The sequence below is a fragment of the Athene noctua genome, chromosome 1 (genome assembly GCF_965140245.1).
Source record: "Athene noctua chromosome 1, bAthNoc1.hap1.1, whole genome shotgun sequence".
NCBI classification, from domain to species: domain Eukaryota; kingdom Metazoa; phylum Chordata; class Aves; order Strigiformes; family Strigidae; genus Athene; species Athene noctua.
In genome coordinates, this window is record NC_134037.1 from 102,839,259 (window position 1) to 102,861,831 (window position 22,573).

General features: G+C 34.9%; 1 protein-coding gene across 4 annotated transcripts in view; it reads left to right on the forward strand.

Moving 5' to 3' along the window:
• SYT14 (synaptotagmin 14) overlaps positions 1–22,573 on the forward strand; it is a 91,847-nt gene that overhangs the window by 23,567 nt on the left and 45,707 nt on the right. For 2 of the 4 annotated variants that reach the window (XM_074897145.1, XM_074897147.1), the window contains exons 3-4: positions 5,040–5,204; positions 11,560–11,778. In XM_074897145.1, coding sequence (XP_074753246.1) covers positions 5,040–5,204; positions 11,560–11,778 — 384 coding nt within the window. Of the gene's footprint in view, positions 1–5,039; positions 5,205–6,463; positions 7,416–11,559; positions 11,779–22,573 lie in introns of those variants that run through there. The other 2 variants (XM_074897144.1, XM_074897148.1) reach the window with 2 other exon arrangements.

The following is a 22,573-nucleotide window of genomic DNA, read 5'->3' on the forward strand; positions in this document are numbered from 1 at the left end:
ATTTGTTCTTTTAGCATTTCTAAAACTGTGTTACAGTGTTATGAATTTCAAACATGCATTGTTGTTTTTCTTAAGAACTGAGGATAATTATGAAGTTTATAAAAGTAGGACATTTGAATTTAAAATATGACTGTGAGAAAGTGTTGTCTTTCTACTTGTCTGTAATTGTAAAAGAAACCACTGGGAACCTCAGGTTTTTTAAAATGCTTTGCATGGTACAATTAATGCCCAAACCAATCAGAATTTATAACAGTGAGTTTTGAATCAAAATAATTCTGGTGCTGCATGTGGCACAGATGTATTTTTATATGCAAAAAATAACTTCTTTTTTTTTCTGCCTATGAAGTGTAACTGCTTGACACTTCAGCTGTGAGAAACTAATTGAAGGATTAATGTGATATATAAAACTATTCATAGATGGGAATCTGTATGCATTTACATGTGGAAAATTGAAGTACAATTTTTTTTCCGGCTTTATAATGGTAATATATTAAAGGATTTTAACTTGATAATATACTTAATCTGTGAACAAGCATTTTAAGATTCTTTACATGGATGCAAATTGATACGGATATATAATTTTCAAGTCCTATGTTCACACTGAATTACATAAATAATTAATTAGTCTTGCTGTAGCTAAAGTTTCATTCTTTTTGTAAGGTATCAGCCAATGTTTTTTTTCACTCCAGAAAGATGTCATCAGATACTATGTTTCCATAGAGAACTATAGAGTTTGCATACAGTGACTTTTTAAACTAATTAGTATCCAGGAAGTACTTGAGGGGAAAAAAAAGAAATCCAAACCTTGTGTTTTCAAGTTGCTTTTAGGTTGTGGTTAACCTCCTTAAGCACATATTTTGATGGATCAAAGCAGCTTTGTTTGCTGAATATAAGTGTATGGAAAATAATTTAAACCTACATTTTTAAAAGATGAAATGTGAAATACTCAGAAGTACACTCTTTTTCTGAAGGTGTTGTACAGTTAATTTCCTTATTAAAAGAAAATATTCACTGTCCTTTGTTGTCAATCACAAAATGATTGGAATTCAGTTCAATCTCTTGCTCAAAGCAATGTTGACACTGAATTCAGGTGGAGTTCCTTAGGACAACCTGCTTCAATCATAAAACAATTATCCTCATAGATAAATTTCTGTGGTCCCATTATCTTTATAAGTCTAGCCTTCCTAATTTGTCATATTACTCTGCCTTCATTTTCCAGCTTGTTCTGTGTACTCCATCCTGATGTTGCACCTTCTTCATAACTCATACTTTCCATTTCCTCACTGGACATCATTAACTTGTGCCTAATTGCCACCTTCCACTTCACTCTCACTTTTATTGGTCCCTGTGCTCTGGTGAATCACAGTTTATTCTTCTTGCCTTTTTCTGCCACTGCCTCTATTTTGATAGGTGTTAGAACTGGAAGTTATTGAAGAATGAGGATTTTCTGCTCTTGGCCTGGTCTCTAGTCTCATTTAGGTCAGGAACAACAATTCAAAGAAAACTGGATGTTGTTCCAATAGCCTCAGACATTCTCAGTTATCAATATGCAGTCTTGGGAGGGGAGGAAGCATGCGTACTGCCAGCAGAACCTTGGGAAATTTCATCTGTTAAACTTTGAGGTTAAAAATGAATATACACAAACTGAGACTTTTGTCAAATCTCAGAACTTTCCCATATTTAGGAAGATGCCATGGAAATGGTAAATGGATGCCTGACAAATTATAAATGAACACCTGACACATGCCAAACTTTCATTGCTCTTGATTGGGCAACATTAGGGCTTTTTAAAAAAATTAATTAGTCAGCACTATAGTGGTAATTTTTTTTTCTTCAGCTCATTCTTGGTCATGGCTTAAATATTTTTTGTCATCTTAAAAACAAACAAAAACCCTTCAGTGTTAGGCAGAGTTGCCATAGACTTCAGCTGTAACGAGTGATTTTAATGAAATTACGAGCAACTCCAGACTTGTGAAGGGAATATCAGGTAATCTTAATAGGATGTGCAACCAAGGTCTTTTGTGAATGAAGAATTTTTTATTTCTTCTATTTGTTCATGATAATGAAAATATTTTTTTAAATGTTTTGACTTTCTTTCCTCTCTGGTCTAGAATAGAATTCTATGTTTGTCACCTGGTTGCTTTGCTTGATGCAGTAGGATATCTCATCCTGAAAGACTGATGAGGAATGCTGTAATTCTATGGTTCTTTGTGTTTCTGTTGTACTGTCTGAAATTGAAAAAAGCATGTGCTTGCTCCTCCCTGTTGCACTGTTTTATTATGGCCCTATTAAGCAGTTATACTGTGTTCTTATATTTCTTGTTCTTTCTTGGGCTTTAGTGGGTTGGAAGGCGAAGGTCAGATTTTCAAGGTTTCCAATTATTTATAGCTTTGCCTTCAGTTCTTCAGAAGACAGTGTCCCAAGCTTAACTCAGCTGAGAGTTGCTTATGTTTTTCCTAGCTTTTCTGGTATTATGTAATAAGAAAAAAAATTGCTCAAGTTTGATATTGACTAAGTAGAGGTTCTAGTATAATTGGGGTTTCTGTTTTATCCTTTTGGGACTTCTCTAGTTGCCATTCTGATATTTCTTTAGTTTTCTTTCTGTCTGAATATTTTCAGGGTTTCAGGCACAATGTTACATCATCTCTTCTGGTCAGAGATAAAAAGTAAAGCAAAAATAATTTTCACCATTTCAGATAGGTCTGGATGTCCAGCCCAAAACAGAAGTGCAAATCTGACTAATTCCTTTTAGGTGATGGAAGGTGTATTTCTTTTGATCTTTTCCAGTTTTTAAAACACACCTGTGTAATTATTTAACAACAGCACCACAAACACAAATTACTCCTGTCATCCTGCAAAATAAACAGGAGGTTGTGGAACTGCATGTGTTTTCCAGTCAGCACTTTTACATAGATGTATGAGCCCAGATTTACAAAGGACATATGTAGACTCAGAGAATAATTTAATTTGGAAGGCTTCTGGGAAAGTAATTCGCAGTTCAGCCCCCTGCTCAAGGCAGAGCTAACATTCAAATTGGATTCTGTAACTGATCTAGGCAATCTGTTCCAGTGACAAACCCCTTTTATTCTGGAATTTTTTCCTCTCATCTCCAACTGGAATTTTTCCTGTTGCTACTTCGGACTCTTGCCTCTTGTCCTTTTGTCTCTGAGAATTCAGTCTGTTGCCAACTTTTCTTTAATCCCACTCCTTTTTACATAGTAAAAGATGTTGCCACGCAGCATTATACTCCTAAAGTGAAGTGCCAAGATCTTGGCAAATGGAATTCATAAATCTGATAAATCTTCGTAATTTTTTTATAAATAGAAAAAATTCAACCCCCGAGATTTATGGTAGTGACTAGAGGGACACTTAGTCTCGCAAAAAAGGCAGGAGGAAAGAAAGAGATGTGTGAAATCCTAGCTTTCATCCAGATAAATGCATCTGTGTTCAGTCCTGAAAGACGCAAATCTGTGTGTTGAGGCCAAAAACCCACTCTTAAGTGTTAAGGGGTCTGTTATCTCAAGGTTTTACTCTTTCTCTTTAGAATGCAGGTTTGAGATGTAACTGATATAAGAGGCTATAGTGTTTATTAACTGATTACACTACTAATAACTTAATAAGTTAACAGATTAATTAACTAATAAAAATATGATTCTGAATCACAGTTCTATAACACATCATTGTTAATTGCATGCAGTCATTGAGTTCTATCAGTTTTTTCTTATAAATTGCACCCAAATGTTACTGGATTTTAATTCTGTAACTGTTCACTTTAACCTCCTACACTACTTAGTAACAAATTTGCAATTCTGTCACTGTTAACTTCTTACATCAAGTCTTCCAGATGTAGACCCAGTGGAGAGTCCAGTGAGTTGCCCAAGGGGCTTCCTTCTGACATTCTGGCAGCCTTGATTAATAAAGCAGCTCAGCTTCATTATAGTCTGTGGGCATCTGCAGTCCTTCTGTCAAAAGATCTGCCCTCTCTTGAACTGCTTTTATAACTTGCTTGTTATTTCTTATGTTTGTAGACCCTCTTTTTTTTGCTGCCCTTCTATATCCCTTTCTCTGCCTGGTCTCCTTTCAAATAAGCAAGTTGGCCCTTAATTACTCTTTCCCCCTTGATCCAATTTGCTATATCCATTCCCAGATTTCATGTTTCTAAAACCATATCCAAGGTAATCTTGGCCTTAAATGGTATTACTGATGTTGTTACTTAGGTACTGACAGACTTTCAAGATTCTACCCCTGCAAAAGATGCCTGATACTCCCTTTCAGTTATCTGCTTAGTAGCGTTACATGTCCTTATTTTATATACTTTCTATATACGTCAGTCTGCTCCAGCCTCTTTTCCCTCTACCTTGTTTTAAGTATGCTTTATCTCTGTTATGCTTAGCTCTTTCTTGGTTTATATGCAAGTGGCACATGTACTAGGGCAAGAAACATACTATTATGTGCTTTTTCTCGTTCTGTTTTTTGCTCTTTGCTACTTGTCAGGGAGCAGCGAGGGCCAGCTGTTCCCGAAGGTAAGAGGAGTCAGGAGCTGAGCATAAGTCTCGCAGAGGCAGTGGCCTCATCAGCAAGGGCTCAGTCCCTCCCCAGCAGCACTATCTCAGAGTTGGCCCTGAGCCCAGGTAGCCAAACCTCCAGCCCCTTCCAGGAAGGGGTGATGCTCTTAGCATCCTTCCAGTGCTCATGCTCTCAGATGTTCCATCGAAAATCGTCAGCCTTTTGGCATCTGCTGATAGTATCCCCATTTTCTGCAGAGATCCTGTCTTGTTATGGGGTCCAGTACTCTGGCAGAACCTCTTGCTCACAATGTCAGTCCTCCCTTAGATTAGGACCAAATATTTTTCTGTTCTTTGCAAAGATGATTAAATATTAACCCAGATTTAAATGGTGGGTTTTTTTAGTTACATCTTGCATATATATTTGGAACTTTAGTAGTATTTATTAATGAACAATTCTGATAAATATTATAGCTTTCACAAGTTAAACTTTTACAGGACTTCTAAAAATCTGTTTCTTTCTGTTTCTTTTAGTATCTCCTGAAGCAATTGGATTCCTGTCTGCTGTTGGGGTGTTCATTATTCTCATGTTGCTACTTTTCCTATATATTAATAAGAAGATGTGTTTTGAAAATGTTAGCAGTTTCCCAGATCTCGATTCAGGATACACTACAAGAAAGAACTCACAAGATAAACTTTGTAAGTATCTGAAATACGGTGTACTAAATTATAAGAATGCACATTTTTACAAGGATATATAATAATCACTTTACTCGAATCATGAAAACACACAATGGTGACTTTTCCCGTGACTGTGAGGTATGGGGAAAGGAAGAAACCTTTGTATTAACAAGCCACAGAAATTCAGTAGCTATTTAACTAAAGAGCTGACATTTACTTCGTGCAAGAGAAATATCTTCCCATATGAGAATACACTTGAACATATTTTAAACATTCCATAACTGTGTATAATTAAATGTTCTCAAGTAAATTTGTGAATGGGTTTATTTGGTTTCCACTATTAAAATCCTTCACCGACCTTTTGGAGAAGGTCTTGCATTTATGCGCCTGGAAAATAATTTTAAAGTAGTAAAACATTAGAAACTGAAGATGTCTTATCTCTGACTAACAAATTATTTCTATACTTTTTTAATAGAACAAGGTCTTTAAGGATAATATGAAATGAAAAAAAAATACACCTCAGAAAAGATATGGAGGGTTGTTAAAATAACCCTTTTATACTTCTGGACTGTGGAAATTGAATGGGCTTTGTTAGCTGACTTGAGAGGAAGAGACAGGCACCCAAGAACAATTAAAAATTTGAGAGGTTTTCTTCCCTTCTGCCTCTTTAAAAGGTGCAGCTAAATATTTATTTTCAATTTTCTTGGAGACAGAAAAGGTTCTCCCCCCGGAAATGAAGTTTGTCATCTTAACTTTCTTTTTGCTACAAAACAAGTCTTCATGTTCTGAAATACCTTACCTTATGTAAAAGACAACAAATATTTTTGGTGTGAAGAAGTCTCCATGATGTGTGTTTTTGTGCAGCTGTTATGTTAAAACTTGTTTTAGTGTGACATTGATGAAAGGACGTAATTTAAATGTCTCACAACTTCTTCTTTGCAGGTTAGAATAAAAAAAACGTATTTCCACCTCACACAGTTGTCTTATTTCTGAAAATAATGAATTTCATTATGGCTAGTTGATGCTGCAGTTGATGAAAGACTATGGTTTTGCTGGTTGATTGTGGCTTCATTTCAAGATATTTTCTTAGCTGCTTGCTTATTATTTTCAATGCATATTGAATGGAAAGAGTGAAGCTGCAACTTCCCCTGGTAAATGTATTGAGTTTGATAGCAAAGCAAATAGCTCTGACGTTGAACTTTGAGAAATGGAGTTGATCTGTTCGTGAAACAGAGGACCTTTCAGTATTAAAAATTGTTGCAGAATAGGTTGGACAAATGGCGTTTTTCAGAAACCTCCACCAAAATCTGAACCTTCCTTCTGTATCTTCTCTGGTCGACACGCTTAGCAGTGCTGTGGATGATCTGACCAGTGTTGTTGGAGAGGTTGGCTACAGTGTAGCTGATTCAGTAACAGAACAAGTCACAAGCATGATAAATGGCCTTCGTGCAGAAGATGAAAGCTCCAAAATACAGAATGCTAAACCTGTGGAAGAGAAAGAGGAACCTACACCATCATTAACTCACTCTCAGGAAATCAGTATGAAAGCGAAGAGAGGTAGTGCAGAACAGAGAGAGACTCATTATTCTAATTCGATAGATTTTGTAAAAAAAGATACAAGTCACGGTGGAGCATCTGAGCATGTCGTGGACAAAAACCAGTGCCAGTTAAAAGGCACAGATAGCAATAATCACTTAAGTGATACAAAAGTGCCTCAGAATTCAAACACTGTAGGAGGACCTTTTAAAAAGGAAGCAGTAGGAAGAAATGAGTATTTTGTAAATGATAAGTTTTTGAAGGACAGTAATCTGAAAATTAATAAATCTACAATGGAGCAATCTATTGAGGAAGAAAATAATTGCCTCCATGCAGTATCGGATAACTCTAAGAATCATTCGCATAGAAAAATCAAACCACAGTCACCTGGAGTTGATTTTAAAGATTCTGAAGACACGCGCGATGTGAATGTTCCCCAAGCTTTAGAAACAAAGCTTGTTGAAGTAGGAAAGCAAAAGTTACCAGACTCCAGCTTGAAGAAGATGCACAGTGACCATCCCAATTGCATTAATAAAATCAAAGAAAAGAAATCTGAAACCTTTTTTTTGAGAAAAGGAAAATCCGTATCAAAGGATGAGGATGATATGTCAACCGCAATTGCAATAGTGGGTAAAAAGAAAAACTCAAAGAAATCAGAAAGAGAGCTATGTAATAAGAAGACAGCAGGAAAAGGTGAGGAGTCCATCGCAAACTGCATTCTTCAACCTTTCCTGAAACTTATGATCCTTCCTAATCTAATTTATACATTTGAATAGTGTTTCCTGTGGGTGAAAGTAGGTCTGTGTTGTCCATGCTTCATTCTCTAATTATGTTGATATTTCTTGGAAGTTAATTATTCTTTAAAGTATTACTTAAAGGAACTGATTAATAAATGCCTGTCCTATGTTCTAACTTTTTCTATATACAGTTTTTCTTACCTTCTCTACAGTGCCTTGTGTGGTTTCTGTTGAAAACTATAATTAATACTGGAAATGAACACTTGTTCTGTGAAAGTGTTTTTTATTTTGTGTATTTTAAAACTATTGCATAAAACATGATAAGATAAAGAAAAAAAACCCAACTTCTGTTACATTATAGTAGATCTTCAGAATATATTTCTGGGATATGTGAGTTAATAATTTTAAAACACAAAACTCAATTAAAAGTGGCAAGTGATTTTAAGTATAGAAAGAACTGAATGAAACTTGTCTTGTAGTTGTAGTTTTACAAAGAAAACCTATGTATTGTTGATATGGATGCTGTGTGTGCCGTCTTCAACTTCCAATCTTAAACAATATGACTGTGGAATTGCAATCATAGTTTGTGAACAAGAAGTAAAACCTTGCATTTTTATACAATTGTCTTGCATGCTGTGTTGTTAATTTTTAGAAAGCAACACAGGCTTTTCTGGTGATGCTGCTTCTGTAGAGAAATTATTGATTTCATAATATAAATTTTTTTTTTTTTCAGTGTGTGTTTCCCCTAATCTGAAAATGTCAGTTATTAGTTCTTTTGGTTTTTTGGTTTGTTTGTTGTTTTTTTCTTAATTTAAATTTGATTTAGGAGGTGGTTTCCATGTTTACATGATAAACTATCATCATATCTGTTATTTCTTCATGTAATGCAATATTTGTAGAGTATATTTTCTATCAAAAATGGCATATTAGGGCTAATAATAGGTTTCTGTAGGTCAATAATTACACGTGATCTGTGTTAGCAAAATAAAGTTTTTAATAAGAACATGAATTCTTTTAGGCAAGTTTCCAGTTGTTATAAAAATGAAAAGAGAAGTGGCAAGGCGAGGCTTAAAACCCTGAGGATTTTTTTTAATGTGCAGGAACCTATTTTTTCCCCAAGAAACTGAAACAGATTTGTATGTTTGTTTTAAAAAAATTTGCATGAATAGTTTGTTTTAACTTTAATGAGGTTAAGTCCTCTGAAGAGGTCTTGTTTCATGACTCATAATAACAGTATACATCCTCATTCTTTTTCTTTCGTGCTAGGAACTGGAGGAAAAAATGTCTGGTATCATTGAGAACTACTGGATGCTTACAAACATCAGTGTAGTATTAGAGGCATAACTTTCAGAACTTCTTCCAAACATGTTGCTACCATGTTTTATACTATTCCATTCTTTATACAGACTGATTAATGAACCTAATTTAATATTTGTGATACATTTCTTGTGATGATAAATGATGCATCTAATACTGATGTCTGGTTTTACTCTGTGTACCAGCGAAGGAGGCTCCTTTTTCTGGGCAGCATCTTGCAGTGAGTTTGCTAGCCAGAATATATCTTACCTGGTGTGATAATTCTCAGTAAGTGATCAGTGAAATTGAACTTGCTTTATAGCCATTCATACAATGAGAAGAACCATATCTGTTACACTTGAATTAAAATTGATAGCCTAAAGTTGAAAGATCTAGTTGCTCATTAGTAGTCTTTTAAGGCACCAGTTTTCCTATAAATACTAAATTAAGATCACATACCCATTGCGTGTAGAGCTGGTAGCACTGTCTGCTGTTACAGTTCCCTGTCATTTTCCATTTCAAGACCTTATTTTCAGTTTCTTAAAACTGGGCCAAATTTGAAATACTTGGGATCAAATTTGGCATGCTTTCTGTTTGATTTTTTTTTTTTGGTTTTGTTTTTTTAATATACTGTTTAAAATCTTTAGCTGTTTCCAGAAATAGAGTATGGGGAAAACATGCTGGTTATCTGTGGAAAAAATTAGATTGCACATCTGCTTCACTGAGATGCTTTGGCACCTTTGTGTATTAGAGTATGTACTTGAAATGTGGGAGAGCACTTTTCCCATGTCAAAGTTGCCCATGTTCTTCTGTGAAAAAAACATGTCAGTTTGACCAAGTTGTAAATCTTCGGAAACTTAGTTTTTTGAAAAGGCATAGTAAATACTTTTTATCATTTGTTTGTCAAATTCACTGACCATCCCATTTGCACGTACATGCTTCGTTGTAGGGGTTGAAGAAGAGAGTATGTCTTATCCTGCTTTTGATACTTATGGTTAGAAGGACACTGGAAGTTTGAACAGAAGAACTGAGAGTAAACATGACTTGTGTGAGGACAGAAACTTCCTGAACAAATGTGATACGATGCAAGTGGTAGACTGGGATTTGAAGTAGGATGGGTGACAGCTATGGAGAGAACGGATAACGTTATAGGAAGGTGGAAAGTCGAAGGGTGAAAGATTGAGGTTACATGAGTAGTTGGTTAGATGCAAGTAAAGAGAATTTGGGATTGAATAGACAGAATAAAGAGGAAATCCCCCATAAGAGACCAAAAGTGAGTGCTTGGAGCAGGAATGTGGAGTATGGGGCTGAGAGACAGTAACTTATAAGATACTACTTGTATAAATATAACTTTGCAGAAGATATCTTGCCTAAACTTGCAGCATAGGCTTTTCTGTATGAGTAGGTAGTGAGAAATAGACCTGTATGGTAAGTGATTTTACTCATCTGCTCTAGAGGCTTATCTGATAGTGGAAAGGAAGGACCCCTGTAGTTGGAAGAAGCAAACACTTGACTCTGAAAGAGGCCTAGATCGCTGGCATAGGTTGAGTTACACAAAAGTCAGCCATTTTAAATTAAAGTAAGCTGAATCCCTCCTTTAGTCAGAATACCCAGGCAGAGGCATGAGACTGGCTGTGCCTGAAGGCAGAGACTAATGGGAGTTGAAATGCAGAGCCAGAGCTAAGGGACAGGGAGGGATTGGAAGGAGAACATAAAAGCAGGGAGGGGAGAAACAGTTGAGTGTGGCTACATAGCATGTTAGACAATATTCCCTTTCAGAATCAGGAGCTGAAAAACAGTATTATGGACATGTCAGAGCTCTGCTGGTGGTGGAAATCCATTGGCAAATCATACACCATAGGCTTGCTCATGGAGTAGTGGTAATGCTGACCTTTATTGAGTTTACATGAACTTTTAATGCCTGTTGGAGTTTGAGATCTACAGAATGTCTGCATGGCATGTTAAATTTGGACAGAAACCATTTGAGGTTTGGAAAAGGGAGGAAGAAGCTTTCCTTTTACAGAAATAAAAATGCAGCTGAATTTTTGACTTGTGGGAACTTCATATTTGAGAAGTAGTTGGAAAAAGTTGACCACATGAGTGGGCATTATACGAGAACTGGTATAAAACAATTAACTAGATGGATTCTTTTGTGCAATTTGTGCTGTTGCGAGATGTCTATAGTGAGAATCTGCATTAATTTCAGTTATTGAACAAGGGGCTGTTTATTGTAAGTTAAAATTGTGCATGCAAACATCTTTCACTAGCATTTTCCCAATTACTATTGTGAGTTTAAGCACTACTGACATAAATATCCTGAGACAATTTTGTTGTAGGCTTCTCTTTGTAAATCAGTTTAATTTCTGTTATACTCCATGCTCACAGCAAAAATCAGGTGGGAATGGAGGATCAGGAGCTGCCTTTTTGATGTGTTAGGTATCCACATGTAATATTGCAGCAGTGTTGGATTCACTTCACAGAAATTCTTTTAAGCATTTTCTTAATGAAGGGTTCCAAGACCTTCAGTGTATGCTGCCTTACAAAAATCGATTCATTTTCTGTTGAATAAGATTTAGAATGTTTTTGGGGGTATTAATGATCTTTCATATTTTCTAGAAAATAAAAATAGCTCTCACCAATTACAAAATCATGTAATACTTATAATTACAACATGATTATATTTTTAAAATATTACAGAATTTTTAATTGAAATAGCTTAAATATCTTCAGTGATAACCTCTTATGGTTATTTTCTTGTATGCTATTTTGAGCTGTAGTCGATTTGCTTTATTTTATTCAAACAGACAACTCTTATATGAGTAAAGACCAGCATGGTTCATCATCTGAGAGTGAAGATGAAGCACTGGGTAAATATCATGAGGCCTTGTCTAGAACCCAGAGTTCCAGGCTGCCAGTGGTGGATGGCAGACAGCAAAAAAACTATATATGGGAAACCAGACAAAAATATAGTCCCCTGTCTGCAGAATATGATGGATACAGTAGTGAAGCCTCAATAGATGAAGGTAAGAGTGATTTAAAAGCATTCCTTTTATTCCAAATTTCAGAATTATGTTCTGGATATGTAAGTTTTAGATGAGGACAGCTTGACTTGCAAATAGTCAATGTCTGCAAGAAATATCCAGATATCTTTTATATTTGTGCATGCTCAAAAAAAAAAATGGCACAGACTTGTGCACATTCTTCCAGAAATACTGCAAATGATATCTTGTTATATTAAGTTCATACAATTTAGCATTAGTCATTTGATTTTTTGGGGAGTTTAAACTTTTAATTTAGGAAGGAAACATGGTAACTCTTGATGAATTCTGTGGTATTATAAATACAAAGAAGACCTGTTATTCCTCTATTGATAAGCTGTCATAACAGCAAAGTAAATGGAATTGGTTGTTGGTTACAGTGCATGTGGTAATTGCAGTGTGCATTACTGGATTCTATGTCTTGTCTTCTCTTGAAATCACAGAAAGAAATGATAAAAAAGATTAGATTAATACAATTTTTCCATGGCCTTAAAAGTTGGATGTAAACAATAGATGTTTTTTTCTGTGGTATATATTTCTTGATTTTAAGTTAGGGTGTCAACCTGACATAGAGGCTGAGAAGTTTGCTGTCAGTATGCTTTTTGTGTGTGAAAATAGCTGTACATGAGAACTGTGTAGCCATTTTCTAGTATGAAAAGTAAGCTTTTGTTGAAGTTACATGTAAGTCAGATTCTAATATAGATGTGTTATAGTAAGTTATTTGTTGGTCTCCCTTTAATATGTTAAAATGCAAAGGTTTTTTGGTGATTGATATTTTCTAATAAAAAGTGGATGCATGTAATTAAAATATATTAGTTCTTAAATGTTCTATACAGTCCAGAAGTGCTTAAAAATTTTTAAATTTTCTACTATGTGATGTAATTCAATTATATAAAAGTCTATTTGCCACGGAAATTTGAAATTAGTGTGCTTACTCTTGATTCCAAGTTAAGACATAAGGGGCATGAAAACCATAATTGAATAAATTGCAGAGTAAGAAGATTATTTTCTGATCATCAGAAATTTCAGTTCTTTCCTTTATTGTTACATTGTAGGAATGTTGGGAGTCTGAGTTCCAATGAATATGGAGGGAAATGTAGAAGTGAGGTTAGGTGCTAAAACACTGTGATGGAGAAGGACATCAAGGAGTAGGGAGTAGTGGAAGTGTGATGTTTGGATTTTATATCTACTGAGACCTACCAACAGTGTTGGTGGGGGGGAGTATGAAAGATAAAATACTATTTTTGTATATACTTTATGTCATTGTTGGGAAAGAATGGTGATATACATTAACAGAAGATGGAAGACTCAGTTGTATTTATTAGCAGATAATACCAGATACAATTTATACAAGAAGACTACTTTCAGATACCTAGAATAAAGTATTTGTCTCTCTTCAAACTATTGAGGCACGTTGTTGAAATAGTCCTAAAATAATTCATGTTGAAAGGAACATGTGACATTCCTCTATTTCACAATTGTTTAGAGTTTTTTTTATCCTACCTAGTTCATCTTCTCTGTGAGAAGTTGTCAGTTTGTCTGAGCTTTTTACTTTGGCCCTGTAAGACTTAAGTTCCAAAGGCCTTGTTCTAGCCTGTATCCAGTTTGGTTCTTTTTTTTAATAATTGTCTGGTTTATAATCCTCTCAGATTATCGAAATTCATATTCACTGACTTTTATCCTCTTCTGGGGAATGAGAACTCTAGTATGGAAATCTGTATCATGGTTAGAATCTAAAAGAACCCTGTTGGCAAGTCCAAGTATTGCATCAGGAAAGTTACAGTTGTTTCCTCACTCCTTTTTTGTGTTTTTCGTATATTGCTAAAGATATCTGTAACCAGCTGCTATCCCTTCTCAATGCATTTTCCATTCAGGAAGCTGGCTGGATGTAAAACCCATTTATATATATGCACACACATATTCACTCTAAAATTAGTATGCAAATTGGATTTATTATAATGAAAGAACATTCAGAGTTTAGAAAAAAAACAACACTTTAAAGCAAAAACTATGAAAATATTCTAACTTAGAAAATTATAAATTTTTAACCACGTACTTCTACTTGCAAAAATAATACTGTTCACATTTTGCTTGTGCTGCTGTTTATGAGAGCATTCTCTACCCACATTTTACAAGGAGTGGAGAATCAGCAATATTATTTATTTGATAGCCTGCAATCATTCTACCGTTTTCTGTAAAATGCTAGCAAATTAGACTGATGATTTTGTTTCATTTTTGTAATCCAGTAATCTCAACAAAATTATGTTCAATAATACTAGAGTTTTGTGGTATTGGATATGGCAAGAGATTAACAACCTAGTAATTTTCACTTTTCAGTGACCTGAATACTAGAATAATTAGTGTTAGAACTTTTTATGTTCTTCCTAAATTATTTCAAACATAAAAGAATCTTTGCACAATGATAAAAGTGTGTTAGAACAGAGGAAAAAACAGAGTATGCCTTTTTATGTTACATGATCATTACAGAGCGAAAGCCGCCCAACCTAGAACTTTGATGATAAGAGAAGGTGGAAGCCTCACGAGGAAAGCCTGCAGTCAAAAATAACCAAGAAACTGGCTATTGCTATCAAACAGTTCATATGTGTTCAGAGAAGCAGTTCACTGAGCAGATGAGGTTAAAAATGTCCGATTCCAACTTTCTAGATGTTTCAGTGTCATATTTAAAAATTCAAAGCTTTACTGTTCCTTAAACTTGCAAAATAAATCTGTAGAAGGCTGATGCTATAGAAATCCTGAAATTTTTCATTAAATACTTGGGTTTATGACTGTTGAACTATTTTTGTATGAAATGTGAAGACAAATAAATGGTCAAGCCATTTTTCAATTGTTTATTCGGGAGAGGGAGCAAGCAGTATATTCCTATGTACTTTATTTAATATGAGACACAATGGTCAGTACATTTGAGACTTTGTGTACTTCTGTTTCCTCATACGTACTCTATCATTTCTACTTCTAAAACTTAAATGTTTCAGCTGTACTTCCAGCTTAAGGCGCCAATCAGCCCATATGTTGAGCAGGACTTGATAGTGTTACAGTGAAGTGATGAGAGGAGAGAATTAATTTTTGCCTCATCTCTATTTCCCTTCTGCTCATTGCTAGTAAATCAGCCTCTGATGATATCATTAAAAATTCTGTCAGAGGTAGAGTACTATGAACAATGAAAATTATATTTCATTTTTGGAAAATTTTGTATTATTTTCTCTTCAGCAGTTAATCTGTCACCTGTTGTATCTTGCAGCAATGTGCTGTGTGTTTTCAAAGGAGTCAAACAGTTTTACTAATAACTGTTTACACTCCAATCTTCACTTTTTAAATTTGTTTAGATGTGTCTGCACTTAACAGTGCACAGAAAAAATTTAACGAGACAAAAATACAATATTTTCTTTATTAATGCACCCTGTAAGTTTTGCTTGCATTGCTAAAAACATGTATAATATTAAAATGTTTTCATTACTAAGACCATTGAAATGTCTGATCATATTATTTTAAGGTTCACTTATTATCAGTTATGTAATTAGTTTATTACATTTCTTTTCTGGCTGTATGACTCTCAAAATGTTTTATTCTGAAGCCTGAAAATGTGTGTGGTACACTTTCACATCATTCTTTTCTCCTCTAGATGGCCATATTAATCTTTCTTTTCAGCATGTTTATGTAGAACTGACATTAAAAGCATTTTGTGTAATGCTTTTAATAGTTAAATGAAGAAAGCAATATATTTTGTGGGTTTTGTTGGTGTATTTTGATGATGGAATTTTCTAGTAGCACTTTAGTTCATTCTTTGAAATTAAGGTTTTTAAATTTTTGTTCACAAATACCTGCTTATGATCAGTGTCTGATCTACTTTATATATTTGTATAGTGCATTTGATGCACTTAGATTTTGATGAGTTATAGTATATATTGTAAATGGGGGGAAAAATATATTGTGCTTAGATGCCAGTAATTTCTACAGACTCCATGTTAATAATATAACTCTTGCAGTGAGCTCCTCATGGACAGCCTTAGTTCCAGTGTATCTCTAAAGGAAAATCTAATTCATTAGAAAATCAAGATGATGACAAATATGACCATCAAAAGTAAAATGATACAGAATGGAAAAGCAAATGGTACAGATGGCAAAATGGTACAGAAGATAGGTTTACACCTGAAATTTCTAACTTTTGCATAAATGACCCCAAACTGTTAATCACAGAAGAGAGAAACTTGTAGAACTATAGTATTTCTTGATATCTATGTGTGGACTTAACCAGGTCTTTATGCTTAGGCCCAGAGTTCTAGGATTAGCTCAAAGTTTGAATTCTTATTTTTGTGAATAATATTCTTTGTGTTCTTTCTCATGTTATCCAGTAAAGTATGGCTACTACCTGAAGTGACTTTTTTTCCTTTTCCCTGATACATACCCTGATAAAACTTCCTTTTCATTTTTTTATCATGTGCATCCTCCTTCTTGTATTATTCCCTACCATTTCAAATGCTGTTGTTATCCTGTTGAATATGCAGTATTTCTTTTATGTGCTCCAATTATTTGTAATATTTTGGAAGAGGGGATTAATATAGGCTGTGGTATTACACATCTGTTTCAGAAAATAAAGAACAAAAGTAAGGAAAACAAACACAACAAAAAAGCAAAGCTAACAACATAAGATATTTCTGCTAACAAGGAGATTATGAGTTGAAATAGTAATCTAAATAAGGAGGTGTACAAACTTTAAATTTAAAATTGGCATTATTCTTTGTACTTTGATAATTGGAAATATTTTTTAGTATCTCTGCTGTTGTGATTTTAAATGGACAATGCTTTCTTAATAACTTCAGTTTCAAAAAACATACAATGTTATTAAACTAGCCTCTTTTGTCTCCAGTAGTGGCTGCTTCCTGAACTTTAAAAACTCGTCTGTTATATAGGCAAGTTGTTTTGTCTTTGTTATCTCTGTAAGATTCATAGTCAAGTACAAAACATTTTATTGTAGGAAGCAGTCCCTTAAATTCCTGAAAATGGACATTTTTAAACTTAGAAATGTTAGGGTAAATATAGCGAAATTACAGTTTTGCAGGCAGCTATCAAAAGCTGTAGTTCTTCTTTGCTTTTGAAATCAAGGTTCTCCAAATCCCATGAGATGAGCAAGGTAGAAGAGGGGAAGAAAATAGTCTGGGTTTCTTATAGCTAAATGTTATAGATGTCATAGGTGTTCTTAAAGCATGTCTTGCCCAAATCATCTCTTTAACAGGTGTGCAAAATTTCAGATTAGGAAGCAAGCAAGGGGGACGATCCCAATTCTGAGGCAAAGTAACGGACAACATGATGGAAAAAAGCAGTAAGCTCACTTGTTTACTTTAGCATACTCAAATGTACTTTATTTAGCTACAGTTTACCAGTTCCATACAACCACAGGTTCTATCTCCAGCCTATTTTGAAGTATTTTTCCTAACTTCTCAATTGATAAAGCCCCATGGCTGATGACATGTTTGCTCAGAGGCTCTATTTCTGAGATTGGCCCAAGTGCCTTACATTTCACAAGGTTTTTTTGAAACATATGGAAGCACTAAAAGACTGCAGTGAGAAAACATAAGTTCTCTCAAATGAGAATCTGCTGCTCTAGCAGGCATATGCTACTGGATTTTATCCATCTTTTCCATATTGTGAAGGTAGAGTATGATGTTATTTTTGTAGTTTATCTTCTCCACTTTTATTCTTCTCTAGGCTTTCGGCACTTTATGTTGATGTGTCTGTTGGACATATGTTTGCCTTGCTCCTCAGTGTCAATCTTTGCACGTGAAGGCGACTGTTCTTCTGGAGTCTCTTGGATCTGATTCTTTATGCAGCGTTTTGCCTTTTCTTTCTCTCTTGTTAGTTTTCGTGTCTTGGGATGAGTCTCTTCATAGAACTACTTGAAGTATATATAGAGGTTTTCTTTCAGTATCTTCCCAACATAAACACTAAAAGCTCTTTCATAGGCACCTCAAAACTGGTATGCAGGTGAATCTCCCCAGTTTGTTAAAACAACCCATGGGAGTAAAGCAACCCATGGGAGTTTTCCTTGGTAAATACCTCCTGTAAAACAGGATCCTACTTCTTCAGGCTTGTCAAGCTAAGGTGAAAGCCACTGGACAGTCTGGAAGAGGAAGAATGGACCACTCAGTGAATCCCATGATAACTGTATATTTTCCAGTTCAATTTCTGTTGTTAGTTCCTTGCATATAAGTAGATCTATTTTCAAGCCAAGTGTGAATGAAGACTTAATGTTTCAAAATTGTAGAGCGAGGGCCTCAGTATGGTTGTATTGTATTCAGCAAAATAAGGCCACAAACTTCTCTCAGAATTGGTCTATCTGTCCATACATTTCAGATGCTAAGAATTACAGGTAAAGAAGATGGCTTACATGAAATAAGAACTGTCAACTAGTATTCAGACGGGAGGACTGAAAGCTCAACTGAATATCATAACGTAAATAGTTGTTTCTCTTCTGTTTCCTCTGATGTGCTTTAAATAAATTACTTAGAAATACAGTGGAAAGAGTATTTAGGAAGAAGGTGTCCACCCATTTTTCTGCCATGTGTCTTTATCTGGTTACCTGTGAGATTTCTCTGGTATAATACCTATTGGAAGAAAATACTCTTTCTGGCCTGCAGCTTTGCACAGACCTAGGGCTTCAAATAGTACATTCATCAAGATACCTTGAAAGAGTCTTCAGTAAAGACACGTAAGACAATTCTTAAGTAATCTTCAGAGCAGTATTTCCCAAATGTTTCAGGGTGTATTTTGAAAGCTGAGTCCTGTTACAGCTATGAGATACTCCATACTCGTGTATCTCAGCTGATAGTATTTGTGTACTATAAATTGAAATTATCCTTGGTGCACTTTTTAGAGATATTTTTGGAGAGAAAAATTTTAAAATTACAATATTTCTTTAGTTGATTCAGCTTCCTTATGCTTGCTTGACACATTTTAAGAGTAATTAGAAATCTTCATGGAGTACAGGAGAAAGTGCAGTGATGCAATACTAATGATACAAGGTTCTGATCCCTAATTATGTTTGTCTGTCTCATATTTACTGGTAAATTGGAGTAAGTCTTCATTGGCTTCAAGCCCTTAAAAAATTGAGAAACAGAATTTCTTGTGGTTTTGAAGCCTCTGGGGAATGTAGCAGTTCCATCCATAGCTGTATCAGGGGAATGTTTTAGGGATAATTTTGTGTAAATACAAAAGATACTTTGGTAATTTGAGGATCTGCAGAACAGTGTCCAGAGCTGACTCAATTTGTGTTTTTTTTTTTTTAAGAGTTTCAAACTAGCTTCCTAGTGCATTATGACAGTCCTCTATTGTTCTTTCATATAGTGGAAGACAGTTCTGTTAAGTATCTGAAATGATGATGTGTGTTTCCAAAAAATATAGTCAACTGAGCATTGATTTAAAGATTAATTTTTGCTCTGTCTTTTATTCAGTTTTACAGAATTCAGGTATTTTTTACTTCCCAAAAAAGAGTTACCCTTTGTCTTTTGAAAAGTTCCTGATAGCAAGGAACTTCTTGTGTAATTCATGTATTAGGCTGTGTTGTGGTTCTCGTTCTTTACCTACATGAATGCCAGACAGGCATAGTGTTTACAAAGTTGGGAGACCTGAAATGGACAGAATTCACAGGTAGGGGTAGAAAGTACATGTGTAATTCACTATTACTTTTGTAATTTTCTTGAGGAATATTATAGAGGTGGCACAACGTAAACATGGGATTTAAATGCAAAGGAGTTATGTGTCTGAGTTTGGAAGAGAATGAATTTGTGTTGAGAATTTCTGAATTTGAAAGCCAGATAGATGATACCAAGTTATGCATAATAAAAGGAAACACATAGAAGTGCTTGATAGAATGAATTTGCATAGTTCTGAAAGCATGGATTTACCCCATGATTAACAGTAACGATGCTGGAAAAATATATTATTGAAGCATCCATGTCATCTACTGCATCTAGGAATAAAACTCAGTTAGTGATGATGATAAGATTTTCAACAGGAAAATTTCTTTTCTGGCTGGACTAGCTCCAGAGTAGGAAAAACTGTCCTTCAGTGGGAAAGGGCTGTTATTTTTCCTGATGTGCACAACTGAACAAAGCAATTTCAGAAATCAGGTTCCTTCTGCTAGCATTTTGAAGTCTTTGAAGAAATACCCTTTGTGTTGATGTGAGTTGATGTAAAGTCACCCTTAGCAGTGGGATGTCTCTGAAGCGATGTAAATCATACATTAATAATTACAGGAAAGTTTCCATTTTATTGTAAACTTACTATTTTAATAAGTCTCTCATCTGCTTGAATCTGGAGTTTATGAAAGGATCAAGATCTATCATTAGCTGGGAGAAGTTCACATAAATATTGTGGCTGAAATAGTTCCTCGTGGCAATGTATTTGATACAGATGTTCTGCATTAATAAAATGTAGAACTGATATGTGATGTAAACCCAACAGGTAGTACTCTATCAGCAGAAAGGAATAATTCCTTGATGAACTTAGTGCTTTTGCTGATTCTGAGAGTTCGTGTTGAAAACTAGTACTAATATGATATAAAAGCTATTGGGTCTGGGCATTCTTTTTTCTTGGTTTTACAGTATGATCTAGTGATACAGGGGAGCAGTTTCTTTGATCTTTATGTATGTATACCATGAGACATGACTTGTTCTGAAGGACCCCCACAGAATGGACCAAAAAAAGGTACAGTTTTCATTAATCTTAACCCTAATTGCAGAGATCCCATGCCTCTATCATGGAATGAATAACTAAGAAACAGGATTAAACAGTAGACTGGAAATCTCTGTGTACACAATGTATTAGGTGTGTTGGAAGAAGGAATTTTACCTTGCATATGCCCAGTACCTGCTGAGAATAGTTATGCTACATGGTCAGCAGAATGGAGCAGTACTTGCTATATGAGAATTTATATCTGATTATCTGTTCTTACTTCATAGCACCTGTGGATAAATGGTTCAATCTTCTTACCTGTAAAGGTTGAAATCAAAAGATTTTTAACTCTAGTCAGAGACGAATGTTTGCCTCCCAGTTGTGCTTCTTCCCCCTAGGTTAAAGACCAGTTACCGTTAGGACTGGTTTTTATAATCTGATCATGGCTGTCTCTCTGGTAAAAGAAGAATGACGGGTTATTTTTGTAATTGAACTCTGTTACCTAGTCAGTGTAGATTATTTTCCTTATGCATATGTATCAATTTCATAGATATGCTACAACTATATCATAAGTATTCTCTTAGAATAATTAATATTTTGTCCTTGTACAAGATGAACAATGTTACCATTTTTATCTAATAACATGTATGTTATTGTTAGGATGACTGTTTTCGTAGCTACTTTAATTGCATATATTATTTATTGGGACTGTATCCTGTCTGAGTAAACAGCACGAAATTGTGTCTGTAGCTTCTGTAGAGGCAAAGATCTGTTTTTTGTTGTTGTTCTTGTTAAAATAAGTTCTAACATGCTACTTACAACACTTTTGTATTATAAAATTGTCCTAACTTTTAGGAATTAGTGGAATATTTTCCTTGGAGGGAAAGGAAAAGCATGATCTTATACAACTTGAAGTCCTTGGTTTTTTGTTTTAGCTTTTTGTGTGTGTGTGTGTTCTTTTGGTTTGGGGTGTGGTTTTGGGTTTTTTTGGGGGGTGTGTGGGGGAGGGTTTGCAATTACCTTTCCTCTACTATATTTACAATCAAGCTGGAAATAGATCCATACCTAGTGTCGTTGCCATGCTTCTGGTCATTTCAGTATGGCTGAAGGTGAAATGTATGTTGGTGCTGCTGTGCTGGAATCAGTCTCATGAAAGCACATAGGAAAACTCAAAGGGAAAATTATTTTATTATGGAAATTCTGATTCCAGTCCTTAGAGAGAAGCTAGCAGACATGCTTAAGTGGGTATAAGATTTTCTGTGTGGAGTCATCTATGCCCAATTCAATTAGAGCTTGATCTTTAAATTTGTAAATAGGAATTCTGCTACATTCACCCTCTACACCACTTAATAATCTGCCAGCATGTGTTTTTATGTATATATTTGTACATTTTGCTTAAAAAAAGAAAACAAAAATTACCCAGCTCTCTATTTGAAACCTTTGCTCTCAGTCTTGTTGAACCATTCTAAATTTTGTGCTTAAAAGTGTTTTTAAAAAGATTTTCAATTATCGCGATTTTCTATTTAGTTTTTGAAGAAGATTTATGACATTCCTTTGCAAATATATCAATTTGTCAGATAAAGGTTAAAAATTAGATACATTTTATTCATGTTAAAGTCACACCCAGCTTATTTAAAGGCAGCTTTGACTTAGTGTTGCAAGCCTGAGGATATTGATTTGAATTATGCATGACTGTCTGGTATGCAGTTCCATTAGCCTGCTGGATGGATAATGTAAACATGTTCAGAATTTTAAGTATCCTATATGAGCGGCAGGTTAAAAATAGAGCTGATAAGAGCATGTGTATCTGAAAAATCCAAATCTTAGAGAATGAAACTACAAAAGGTTCATCTCTTCAAGAGGCTGACTTCAGGTGTGATGTTCTTTTCTTTGAAAATGCTCAGCCTGAACAAATACAGCTTATGCGTGTGACTTGAACAGGTGACACAGTTGCTGTTGTTTACTGCAAAGAGTTGACATCTTTACCAGAAAACACACTCATAACCAAAAGGTCAGGGCCAACTCTAATCTTTTGGCAAAAAGGAGGAGCAATATCTGTTCTTGTTTAAATTGGTCAAGATGAATGCTAGTG